Source organism: Pteropus vampyrus, unplaced genomic scaffold, assembly GCF_000151845.1.
Source record: "Pteropus vampyrus isolate Shadow unplaced genomic scaffold, Pvam_2.0 Scaffold77, whole genome shotgun sequence".
Lineage (NCBI taxonomy): Eukaryota > Metazoa > Chordata > Mammalia > Chiroptera > Pteropodidae > Pteropus > Pteropus vampyrus.
In genome coordinates, this window is record NW_011888858.1 from 6,302,272 (window position 1) to 6,316,391 (window position 14,120).

Consider the following 14,120-nt stretch of genomic DNA (forward strand, 5'->3'; position numbering starts at 1 on the left):
TAAAAATTCTAGGTGTAGAATGTCTCTAGCACTATCACATAAACTATCTTTCCAAATAACCGATGCTTATTTAATGGCCAAAGCATCAAAAAAAGAAAATTTCAGGTGGAAACCTTAGAGTGTATTGAATATTTTATTAGAATGTTTAAGGAATAATTGTACTACATTATTTACTAAGTGTTATTCTGTGAAGACTTATTCCTTTCGTATACGCTTTGTATTTTCCTGCCATATTTCTATGCTTTGGACAACTTCTAATTCCTTTTCCCTGAAAAACTATCAGTCTTAATTTGGGCTGCTATAACAAAATACCATAAACAGGGTGGCTTATCAACAATGGAAATTTATTGCTCACAGTTCTGGGGGCCAAGAAATCCGAGATCAAGGTGCCAGCCAATTCACTGCCTGGGGAGGGCCCTCTTCCTGGTAGCAGATGGCTGCCTTCTTGTCGTGTCCTCACATGGTGGAAAAAGAGCTATTTAGCTCTCTAGCTTCTTATAAGGGCACTAATCCCATTCATGAGCGCTCCACTCTCATGACCTAACCACCCCTCAAAGGCCTCACCTCCAAATACCACCATATCAGGGATTAGAGTTTCAACATAAGAATTTTGGAAAGACAGAAACATTCAGTTCATAACACTGTCGTTACCCCATCTTTGTCAAAGCCCATCATACGTGTTTCCTCTGAAGAGATGAGTCTCAATTTCCTCAACCAGGTGTGACCTTCCCCTTCTTTGAGTACCAGTAGTCCTTTCTATATCACTTATATTTACCTTACACTTACCATACTCTACATTATTGTCATTTGTATTAGCCTAACCCCATTTTTAGATTGTAAACTCGTGTGGTTAGTTATTCATTTATCTCAGACCACCCAACCCAAAATCTGGTCAAAATCCTTTTTATTTTATAAATGAATTTTACAGATGAATAAGACCCAGGCTGGTCTAAAGTCAGAGGTTCTGACTTTCATTTTTCTTATTTTGGAAGGAAATTTCTACTTTTATCAATGAGCACAAGATAAGGAACTACTGTAAAACTAGAAACTTAGGTCTAAGTACTGAAAGAAGAAGCTGATCTTTATTCCTGAAACTGTAAGAGACCATTAGTGCTTATTTTCAAACCGATTAAACTGATATCCATGCAAATTAAAATTGGCGATGATACCATCATGGTATACAGTTTGGAAATGTTTTTCTTCTTTAAGAGTGGTAGTTCATTTACAACCAATACCTGTTGAGCGTCCACTCCGTGCCAGGTACGTGGCAACATTATTTCAGTAATGTTACAATGGATAGGAAGGTAAAACCAAGAGTATACTTTATAACATATTTTCATCATCATTTGCTTAGGGTTAGGAGAATGCAGTCAGTGTATTTGATAAATGAGTTTGTCATTCATTTAGTTTCAAAAATAAAAATCTAAAATTTCCTAGTGTTTTCCGAATTCTAACTCAGTGACGAAGCATTGTTAGTACTCAAATCTGAAATGAGATATTGTGGTCTTAACTACCTGAAAACAGTTCTTATATCACAAGTGTTTAACTCATTTATACTAGTAAGACCGTCATCTTGTTTCAGTTCAGCATCTTGTTTCAATTAGCATCCTCCTAATTGGCCAGGACCTGTTCTTGGTTCACGGGCAGCCCCACAGGACCAGTGGGTCAACTATTTTGAATTATCTCCCACCTTATATCCAGAATTTACTGGATATAATATCCTGGTATAATGAAAGAAATCACATTTCAAATAAGAGAGAATTTTAGTAATAATATAAACCTTTTATGTACAATTAGAATATATATATGAAGAAAGATATTTACCAAAAGATATATTTCTAAGTAAACACCCAAATCCTATTATGAGAACTCCTTGAAGTTTCTTTGTGGCAATATGTGTTACCTATTAATTTCAATTCTTTTTAAACTGGGGGCTATTTTTAAAAAATAATTTTCTATAATCGGAGTCCAAAAATTAAACTGTAAATGAAGATGATGAAAATACGGTATCACAAACACCTTAATAAAATAGATGTATATTGATAGCAATAGTCATTTATTCTATGTTGATAAAATTATCTCTTTGTTAAAGTCCATAAAAAATATGATTGTTTTACAGGATACAAGTTCAGTATTAAAGGAGGAACGGGTTATTACAGCCTTTGAAGATGAAGGGTCATATATAATTCAAGAACAGCAGGATTCTATTGTATGTCAAGGAATTCTTGATTTAGAGGAAACTGACATGCCAGAGCCTCTAGCTCCTGAAAGCTATCCAGAGTCAATCTGTGAAGAAGATGTTACCTTAGCTTTGAAAGAACTAGATGAAAGATGTGAAGAAGAAGAAGCTGATTTCTCTGGACTATCTAGGTGAGAATACGGTATCACAAACACCTTAATGAGGTGATATCTTCTTTCCCATCCCCTCCCAGTTTACTTACTTCATTTCTGTGTATAAGTTGGTCTACAATCATACTATCTTCGTTTTTAAAGATAAAATGATGGGTTTATTTTCTGTTATTAATATTCACTTAAAGAAAAATAAATTGGCCATTCTCAAAGCATATTGAGTGGCATTATACGTTTAGAAGCACACCAAATAACCTATTTTGGCAGAATGTCCAAAAGCCAAATGTTAAAATCAATATTGGGCCATGGCCAGAACCAAGTATCAAAATCATGGAATGAACTTCTGTGATACCAGAATAAATCTGAAATATATCTAAATATTATTTTACAGTTTCATTATCAATGATCAGAGTTTTCAGGTTTGACTCATAATGGACAGAAGTGATAATTTCTTAGTACTGCCAGATGCTGGATTGTTCCTTTTAAATGTTTCACTATTCAACAATTTGAAGCTCCTTGATAATTATTTTTACACAAAAATTAATGTTTAGTAATGATCAAATGTCCGAGTTTTACTCTTGCAATAAAAATTCAGTTATACTTCGAGTAATAATAGAGCTTTAACATATACAACACATGAGGAAATTTTTTACGCTCAGTATATCTAGAGTGCTTACCTATATTTGAAAGTATGTATTCAGTTATTAACAACAAATCTTGGTGACACACTTTGTTCTTATTATTGATTTGCATATGACAGTAGTCTGTACACTCACTCACTGATCATACACAACTTCAGGGATGACAGGAATGATGTGGAGGTAGATGTTCAACTATTTAGGTTTCTAAAAGGCTAAAGCCAAATAGTTGCCTTTAGCCAAGTAGTGAAGCTGAAATAGAATAAAGTTTCCCTCCTAAATATAGAGGTATATTGACTCAAGCTTATAGGATACGTTTTATTCAAATCAAAAACCACAGTGACATTTTAAAAATTAACCTTTTTAAAGTATAACCTAACTTTTCTCTTCAATGTCTGCTTAATTTTTATCTTCCCCTCAGTCTTTACTCAGATCCTTCTCTTCCATATGAATTGCTCTATAATTTCTGTAAAGCCTTATAGAACTGCCTTGTAATGTGAAACATGCAGTTTTAAGACCCCGAGTAACACAATTCTTTATGGAGTGTCTGACTCAAACTTTTTTTCATCTTCAACACCCAGAGTTACACACTTCTTAGACTGTCCAGCCCAAAAACATCTTTGCCTTTTTTCATTGTTACATTTTTATGTCTATTATCAGACTGTTGGGATTATAAATTCCTTAAAGAAAGTAGCTACGTCTTACGTTTCTTTTGAGTCAAATCTGTTACTGCCAGGTACACAGTATGTGTTCATGAAATAGTTGAGCTGGCAGCATATGTCATGGCTTTTAATATCAGGTTTGGACCCATAGTCCTGGTTTCAAATTCTCCTACCCAAAAACCTAGGTACGTTATTTAACCTCCCTAAACTTTTTTTTCTCATCGGGAAAACTGAGATCATAATAGTACCTAACCTTCATAGAGTGGCTGTAAAAATTGAATGAAACAATCCATACAAAGCACCTAATACAGCAACTTGACACAAAAGTACATGGCCAAAACTTTTTACGTATTATCATCATCAATTTGGGCCTGTTCAAATAAAAAGCCTCCAAAACTGACCATTTAAAATGAAAGCTTTTTTTAAAAATTTATTGAGGTAATAATAATATTGGTTAATAATATTATATAAATTTCAGGTATATTTTATAATTCAATATCTGTATGCTCTATCACATGCTCACCACCAAAAGTCTAGTTTTTTTCCACTACCATATATTTGCCCTCTTTTATCTAGTTCATTCTTCCTCACCCTCCTCACCCTCTGGTCACCACCATTCTGTTGTCTGTATCTATGAATTTGTTTATTTAAAATGAAAGCATTCTAATCTGAGTTATTCATAGACGTTACTGAAATTAGTCCATAGTTCCGGCATATTATAGGATTTGGGTTGTTTTTAGGGATTTGCATGAAATTGGGTTTCTGATTACAAAGATGCCAAGTAGAAAGAACACAGAAATCTGTTTATTTGTGCTTCCTTACAAAGTTTAGGTTGTTATACATACCTAAAAATCCATTTGGATGACTAAAACTATTTTAAGTAATTGAATCTATTCTTCTAAAATACTATTATGATTACTTTGATATTTGTGTTAACAGTCAAGATGAAGAAGAGCAAGATGGTTTTCCAGAAGTACAGACGTCACCTCTGCCATCACCATTTCTCTCTGCCATAATAGCTGCTTTTCAGCCGGTAGCATGTGACGATGAAGAAGAAGCCTGGCGCTGCCACGTCAGTCAGATGCTGTCCGACACCGATGGGTCCTGTGCAGTGTTTACTTTTCATGTGTTTTCCAGGCTGTTTCAGGTCAGTGAGGTTTAAGGTTTGTGAATTCATATTATAGTTACCTGATAAAGTTATGGTTTTTTGGTCTAAGATCAGTATCTAAAACTTTTAATATCCTACTGATTTTTATTAAAAAAAATTTTTTTCCTAAGATAGTGATATTTAGATTTACATTGTGACATTGTTGTACAGCTGGTTCTTTATACAATGACTGCTACAGATATCTCCCTTAAGGCAATTAGAATAAAACTTCAAAACAACTGATAAGTTTTCTGCAGCATACTAGGCACCAGTAGGGATACCACAGAAATATAAAGATCCTTGCCTTCAAGGAGCTCACAGTCAGTATCATAAAACAGTTTATAATTTAGTGGTACATTAATTGGCTCTTTCATTACTGTGTGGGGACCTTAAAATTTTAGGTAAGGTTGCTTTCAATCCTAATAACAATAACAACAACAATAATAATAAATAAGTAACACCTATTGAGTACTCACTACATGTTAGGCACTATGCTAAATGCTTTACATATAAGTATTTAATTCTTACAACAAACCACAGCAATCTTCAGTCTCTCCCTCCTGGAAGAGAGGAGATTTAGTATTCATTAATAGGAGCATTTATTTATTTCTGTACTTTTATATTGCTACTTGGTTTTCTGTTTATATTCCTTTCTTTCCAATGATATTCTGAACTTCTTGACGCTGGGGACTGTAGCTTATGCTTTTTTTTTTTTCTTAACTAATCATAATGATACATAACAGTGCTACACATATACATGTAGGTACACATCAACTATTTGTGTAATTATTATACTACTGATAATATAATCTGATTCAACGAGTGCTCCCTATGGGTCAGACACTGTCTGATTGTTTTATATAAACGAATATTGAGTTTTGAGAAGATGTTATTCTTAACGCATTCGTATGACTTTAATTAAAGTCAGGTGGCAGCCCATAGCCAAGAATAGTAAACTACGTTTACCAAAATTTTCTTTCAGGTAGAACTTTAGCTTTAGAAGAGTTAACTCCTCAGATATGTGAGGACTTTATTTCCAAGGGCGTGCAACATGTATTCATTCTCTTCTCTTCCAACAAAAAAAAAATCTCAGAAATGGGGGCACAAATGGCATCAGCAGTTTCTTTTTTCATAGTATTTTGTAAATCTTTGACCCTTTTTAGAAATTAACATGTTTCCTAAAGAAGTGCCTAGAAATATGGATTAACAGATCAGTTCTTAGAATTCTGAATCACGACAATAATTTTAAAAGAAAAGATTGCCCTAATTAATATACTTCTTTACTTAAAGATGAAAAGATACTTTCTTATGAAATATTAAACTTTTTCTTATGCTTTTCTCCATAGACAATTCAAAGAAAGTTTGGAGACATAACTAATGAGGCAGTCAGCTTTCTTGGCGAGAGTCTGCAGCGCATTGGTACCAAATTTAAAAGTTCATTAGAAGTAATGATGATGTGTTCAGAATGCCCAACCGTCTTTGTAGATGCTGAAACAGTAAGTATATTATGAGGGCTCATAATATATACAAAATCTGAATGGCATCATTCCATGAATGGGCTATGTAAAAGGTAATTCAGAATTTTAAAGTGTGTCAATGCATAATTTTCTACTTGATTATGAATATCTAGCAAAAAGTCATGCTCTAGGGTTGTATACTTTTCCCAATTCCTGAATAAAATTGGGTAGGAGGGGGCTTGACCTCCCTCCATGAGGAACCCAGAGCTCCTTGGTCTGGGGGTGGGGGTGGTCTCATCTTGTTTCCAAGCACATTCAGAGATTGTGTATTGTGATAAAGAATTAAGGTTTAAGAAGGTATTGCGTTTTAAGGTATATACTAGTCTGATGTGCCTTTTCTTCCCTGAGCCAGTTTTTGGAAGCACATTTGAAGGCCTGCTAGTCCTTACTGACATTCTGAAAATCCCACTGTGTTCCTCCTCTGTCTCAGTGAAAGGTCAGCCCTCAGCGGGACAGAGTACAGTAAGAGACACTGGTAGCAAGTTGAACCACAAGCCAACTAACAGAAATTCTATGACCCAAAAGTTGTCAGTCTCATGATTGGGATCAGAAATGGTAACCTGGATCAATGTGTTTCTGATTTGACAGCTGATGTCATGTGATTTGCTAGAAACACTCAAGTTCAGTGTTTTGGAGTTGCAAGAACACCTGGACACTTACAATGCCAAAAGAGAAGCAGCTGAGCAGGTCAGTCTCTTTTTACCACGTGAAAAAGAGTGGTTTGCTTTTGACAATAGAAGAGTTAACCTGGCAGCTGAATAGCTGAGGTAGGAAAGAGGACCAACCCCTCAGCACTTGCCGTGGTGTTTGACTGAGAATGATGAGGCCTTTGAGCTCTCTGTCCAGTGACTTCCTTTCTCTAGCTTTTAGAAATCAGCCCTCTAAGAGCACAGTGGAAAACCACTGCTTTATAAAAAGCTTCTGAATAGAGACTGTATAGTTGCTGTTACATTGCAAGTGGGGAAATAAAAGCAGTATTGCTCTGAGAATACATTATGATGATACTGCGGTCTAGAAAATCTGAATCAACCTTGACAGAGTTGTGATCTTTTTCTTATGATGTGTGTGTGCGCACATGGGCAAGCGAGGAGAGAAAGAAGCATGTAGTAGATTATAGCTATTACCTGCTAAGAAATATTTCTTTGATCCAACCTGGCATGAAAAAACTGTAGTTTTGTTCCCTGAGAGTAAATGTTTTCAATTAACAGGGGCAGGAAAACTTATAGAAAAAAATGCTTCTTTTTACAAATTGTATACAAACTGTATACAATGAGTGTGTTTTTCTAGAGTAGATGAGTCTTTCATTAATAAGTTTTAAATATCTATCACATGTAAAGACTTATGAAAAATGAAGTATAAAACCTGACTTGTATTCTTTTAATATTCTAGATAAGAATAAAAGGCACAAATACTGTACATGAATAATCAGTAACAAAAGTAAAGTGTCATTTATAAGTTATAGCTATAAGTGAAAGTACTGGCAATGAAAGAGACTTCGCAAAATTGTACAGATCTAACGGAAAACTGCGGCCATACTGTGACTTCCAAAGAAAGGTCACTTGGACTAATAGGAAACCTTCATGGAATAGAGATATGACCTTAGGCCTTGACAGATGGTAATTTTAGATTGGGGGATTATTTTCAGGGAGAGAATACAGTATAAGAAAATTCTTATAATGGGGCTTTCTCTCCTTACAAGAGAGAGAGGATCTTATATTTGGACCGAAAGAAAAATGACAGATTGGAGAAGAGGAAAGAGTTTTCAACATCAGAAAAGCTCTGGTCATCTTATAAATAATAGTGCCACTTACACACTCGTACAGACGTTTTGCATATATGTGTTCACATACCTGTTGAATGTCTAAGAGTGGAATTGCTGGGTCATAGGATATATATATGTTCAACTTTAGCAGATTCTGCGAAGCACTTTTCTAAAAGATTGTATCAATTTACAATCCCTCCAGAAGTGTATACAAGACTTACCATTGCTTCATATCTTTGCCACCACTTGGTATTGCCAACTTTTAAAAATTTAGTCATTCTGATGTGTCCGTGGTAGCATTTCATGATATTTTTCATTTCCCCTGATGACTATTTGAGCACCTTTTCATGTAGATAGCTTCATTTAGTTTGTGAATTGTGCTTTCAGACACCTTGCCCATATTTGTAAAAGGGTTATTTGTGGTTTTCTTACTGATTTGTAGTTATTTTAAAACCCAAGCCTTTTATTGGCTACATGTATTACAATTTGTTCCCCACTCTGTGGCTAGCATTTTCATTATCTTAATAGCATCTTTTAATGAACCGAAGTTTTCAATTTTAATTCATTCCAAGTTATCAGTCTTTTCTGTTGTGGTTAGTGCCTTTCGTTTCTTCAGAAATGTTTGCCTGCCCTCAAAGCTGTGGTGGATTGTTACAGTAATGACCTAGATGAGGCATGCCACTCTCTGTCCACACACCTTTGATGTTCCTCCCATCAAGATATGGAGTCTCTTTCCCCACCTCTTAAGTCTGGGTGGCCTTGTGACTTGTTGTGACCAAATTCCGAAATGATGCTGTGCAACTTCTGAGACTAAAACCTACGAGGCCTTTTGCAGCTTCTGGTTTTGCCATTATGCTGGTCAGAGTGTAAATTGGGATAAACTCTGGAAGTTTTTTGACCTCTAGTCTATCAGAGGATGAGAGGCCTCGTAGAGGAGAATGGAGGCATCCCAGCTCTTGACAGCCAGCATGCCAGGCATATAAATGAGCCCAACTTGGAACTCCCAGCCCCAGTCAAGCCATCAGATGACTTTAGACTCATGGCCTCGGCAAAACCAGAAGAAACTCCCAGCCAACGCATAGGTTTCTCTTGTTTTAAGCCATTAAGTTTTAGGGTGCTTAGTTATACAGCAATAGGTACCATTTACAATAGGAAAACATCAAATACCTACAAGTAAATCTAGACAAACATATGCTAGATCTCCAAATAGAAAACCTCAAGTATTACCGAGAGAAAGTAAAGGCTAAATAAATAGAGGATTATACCACGTTTATGAATCAAAAGGCTCAATAGTATATAGATGTCATTTTTCCCCAAAATGCTCTGTAGATTTAATCTCATTCAAAATCTCAAATGCCGTATTAATGAAAATTGACAGGCAAAGCTACAGTTCATATGGAAACACAACAGCTAATAATAGGGAAAATAATCTTGAACACAGCTCAGCGAACTACAGCCCACAAGTCACATCTGGCCCAATGCCCGTTTTTGTAAATAAAGTTTTTGGAAGATGGCCATCCCATTTATTTACATATTGTCTGTGGCTGTTTCACACTGCATCACAAAGTTAAATAGTTGCAACAGAGAATATATGGTTTGCAACACCTAAAATATTTATTATCTGCCCTTTCTACAGAAAGTCTTCCAGACCTTGTCCATGAAGAACAACAGAGTTAGACTTCCAGCCAGTGAGACCGATTAAAAATCTAACAAGAGTATTACTGGCATAAGAATAGACAAATAGACCAATGGAATATAAAAGAAAGTCCGATAACAGACTCACATTTATATAGTCATAAAATTTACAGCAAAAGTGCTGCTGCAGTACAGTGGGAAAAGAATGTTCAAGAAAATTTTCCTGAATCAATTAAATATTTGTATGAGGGTAGGGAGATGAATCTTTATTCATTCTTGAGCTACCATCTCACTATTTCTTATCCTACCTATTCTTTTTTTTCTTCTTTTCTATCAACTGAGTATTTTTTATTACTCAGTTTTTCTCCTCTAATAGTTTCTTAGTTATACATTCTTTTATTAACCCTTGAGTCATCCAAGGATCATGAGTGAAAGCCTGAGGTATTTATCAGGACCCTGCCATCTTGGCAGGGATTGAGGGATTGGACCAGAAATTTCTGCTTACCTTTTTAGGTTCCCAGATGCTGCTGCTTGGTTTTTTAGTCTGTCCTCCTGCACATGATAAATGTAGGAACAGCAAGTGTCCCCAGGAAGAAACTACACAAACTATTGGGCTCCCTTGTCTTCAGTTTTCTCTTCTCTCGGATCTTGGCCCTCCAGTACCTCCCTACGTTTTTTTCCCAGCGTAGTGAAACTGAAGGCCAGCACTTCCTGTTCAACTTCTATACCTAGAGACATGAGTAAGCAAGCACCCCTAGAGTAAACACTGGGATCAGTGTAGGGCTCCCCTCAGTACTTTTCTCTTACTCCCTATATCCTGGCTGATGGTATTCAGCTTCTATAGGTGACCTTGGAGGACTGACCTTATGTAAGCTAATCCATGTCCAGAAGACAAACCTCTCAGGTTAAATTTTAACCTTCACCTGAGCCTTGAGTAAAGAACACATCATGACAGGAACACTGATTTGCTGTGCACTGGAGGGCCTTCTGCACACAGACTATCTCCTGTGTGCTGTATATACTAGCTGACAAGATGTAGACCTGTGCTTTCCAGGGCGGAATGCAGCCGTAGCACTAAAGGGTTAACCGAATAAAAATCAGAAATGATTGTGTTAAATAGTGCCCCCCAAATGCCCCATCACTAGGCATACAGTATAAATATTTAGTAAGAATAGGCCATTAAATAATTATTTTTTCCAAATGTATTAGTATAATTGGACAAATTAGACTGGATTATTGATGAGTATATAAGCACTGTAACATTTTGTGTGAATAAAGGCTAATGCACAAATTCCATGATGTCGACTGAATTATGCTCATATAAAGAAATCTTATGGGTAGCTTTTGACAGTGGCTACCAGCGGCCGTATCTCACTAGAAAAGCTTAACATGTTTTTCTTTAGAGATGCTGTCAAGCAAAGAGCCTAAGGGATTGTGCATCTGAGGGACTGGAATAAAAGGGACATAAGGTCAAAGAGATTGTTTTTGAAATAACTGAGATGTTTCATTTCAATTCTTTGCATGTAGATTGTTAAGCTACAGTTGAGAATTTTAAATGTCTAGTACTGAAATATTTTCAAAAGGTAAACTTAATGTAACTAGTTTTTCTCAAAGTCCTAATGATTTTTTTCTATGTATTTGTATTATCGTGTTTGATGTATTACATCTAATAAAAAAGAACTAGAAAGTCAAAAGAATCGATAATACTATTGAACTATCAAAACCCAGGAGCTCAACTTGAGGGCTCTTAGCCTTTACATCAGCTTGGATGTTCTGTGACTCCAGTGTTTGTTGTTTTTGTTTTGTTTTGTTTTGTTTTTTCACTAAACCACAATGCTATTCTTTTATTTTTATTTGACCAAGAAAAGGTACTTTAAATAAATATCCAGCTTCAGAAATAGCCTCTGGATAAGGGAAAACACCATTTGGCTTCTATATCCAATATTCTTTGGAGATAACATGTTTTGTCATTCATTACTGTCCAAAAAAGGAAGAAAAAAGAAAACAAGATTTAAAATGGATTTTGGTTTCTGTTTCATTAATTAAAACTGACACTAGTCTTCTGAGAATTACACTTCTCATAAGCAACTGGACCTTGTTAATTCTTTCTAAGTTGCTTTTATTAAATTGACCAGAGGAGAAGCACATTTTTCATTTCCCCATCTGACATTAGACAAAAGTCAGGTATAGATTGTGAAGATTTCCAATAAAAGCTGCAAAATGAGGAATACTCTTTCCTGAATTGGAGCACCACAAGTCCCTGGATAGAAGACCCTTTGTCACATTAGTAAGCACTTGTGGGTATGCGTATCTCGTCACACTGAGCCGACCATCCCACTCTGCTTCGTTGCATATAAACAATTAGGCTCAAATGAAGATGAAAGGCTCTGTCTACAACCAATCCTAGCAATTCAGATTAACTTTTAAGTTTGTTTTATATGCACAGGCTGTTATATTAACAAATGTCATTGTGCATCATATAATCACTGTGTTAAAATTCACTGTTACTTCTTCAGTGGTTAGACAACTGTAAGAGGACATTTGGTGCCAAAGAAGACGTGTATAGGATCAACACAGATGCACAAGTAAGTCTCTTATTCTTAGTTTTGCTATATTTCTATATCAGGTAAAATAATATTTATGCTCAAATGCCCTCTATTTGATATTTTTCGAAATAAAAAATATTTTTAACACTTTTCATTTTTGTTATCAGAACAATCTTTGTAAAAGTTAGGTTCAGTGAAATATTGGCTTAGTAATGAAAAATTCACTTTAATAAAAATGAACGACCAGCTTGTGACTGAAGCGTAGTAACATTCAATAGATAAGCTTGATGGCTATCTGGACAGTCCAAGTCAACTTTTAGTTGCATCTGCCTCTTTAAAGAAATCTTTGTTCTGCCTTTGTATTCAGCAGATAAATTGGTCAGGAAAGTAAACCTAGGAGTGATGTTATATACATTCATATTAGCCTTTCTAAACATGAAATTCTGACAGGATCAACTGTAATGGTTTTTGCTAGTATAAAATTCAGGAAAATAGTAATATAATTTCTTAGAGAAAAGTTCACATGCATAACACATACATTACATAAAGTGAGGATAAATTAAGAGCTACAAATTATTCTAATAGAAGTGTGACTTCCTATGGGCAAAATGTGTTCCTCAGATAATGACCCCTGCATTTGACATCAGATCCTAATCTTTTTCAACGCCAGTTAGATTACAGATTTCTAGACACTGTAAAGTACTTTTTTAAAGTTTAAAAAAAACTGAAACATTGACAAAATATAGTATACTCTCCATAAATGTTACCTATTTGCCAGGCACTGTGCTAAGCATGTCACATTCATCGTCTCTGTCCTTACAACTCTTATCTAGTAGATGCTGTAATTATCCCCATTTTGCAGATGAAGAATTGAGGCTCAGAGAAACTAACCTAAAATGACTAAGTAGTTAAAATTAAGATTCGAACCTAAGCAAATCCTGCTCTGTTATAAAGAAATTGTCAAATCATGTGTATAAAGAAAGAAAGGAGGCAAAACAAGGAATTAACCCTAGACTAGAATTAGATCCTTTGGTTTGAATTCTTTGCCACTATTTAACTGCATGGCTTAAGCAAGTATTATTAACTCCCTTTTTCCTATATAAATTAGGTGTTTAGACTAAGCGATTTCTTATATCCCTTCTACTTTGAAGAAAATGAGCTCCATCTCCAAGAGTCTACATCAGTTAATATAGCTCTAGGTTTTCTACTAAATGAAAATTGAAAACTCTATACATTTAAGATTTCATTTACATCTTCTCCTTTCATATTCAGCTCGAGACTGGGGATCCTTTTTATACATTATCTACTACCTGTCCTTGTGTACCAGTATAGCCTTTTTGTATAAAAACCCATCAATAATTATTAGAAAATAAATGGAGAATGTATATGCAAATTTCAATATGCTTAAGAAGCAATAATTTAAAATATAGCGTTAGCATATTTAGTGTCATTTCTGGTTATTCCGAGCTATAGAATTAATTACATTTGTGTTATTTCCTACAATTGTGGTGAGCATAAGCTTTATCAGTGGTTTCCATTATGTCCCAAAGTAGAGGCTGTGGATATATGCATAGAGTCAGTTCTATTTTATTTATGCTAAAAAAAAAAAAAAGAGAGAAAAAGTGCTTAAAACTCAGTTGTTAATTTCCTTATAAAACTGTGTAAAGTAAAACCTCAGAAATTTAGATATGCTAATAAGTTTAACATGGGATTATGCTCAACTAGTGTTCACAGAATGATTCTCTACATAATTTATGGTAAGCTGTATTGAGCTAAAGTTCACCTTTGCTTAGCAAATCCTTTCTAAATTGATAGGAATAAATGTTACGTAAATAGTCCTTCAGAGGAAACTACTTAGAAAAGC

At 35.1% G+C, this 14,120-nt stretch overlaps 1 protein-coding gene across 1 annotated transcript in view; it reads left to right on the forward strand.

The window, feature by feature from the left end:
* Positions 1-14,120, forward strand: part of FRYL (FRY like transcription coactivator) — a 249,832-nt gene that overhangs the window by 229,549 nt on the left and 6,163 nt on the right. The window contains exons 57-61 of the mRNA XM_023532134.1: positions 2,120-2,370; positions 4,589-4,796; positions 6,143-6,292; positions 6,902-7,000; positions 12,227-12,295. Of these exons, the coding sequence (XP_023387902.1) occupies positions 2,120-2,370; positions 4,589-4,796; positions 6,143-6,292; positions 6,902-7,000; positions 12,227-12,295 (777 nt within the window). The remainder of the gene's footprint in view (positions 1-2,119; positions 2,371-4,588; positions 4,797-6,142; positions 6,293-6,901; positions 7,001-12,226; positions 12,296-14,120) is intronic.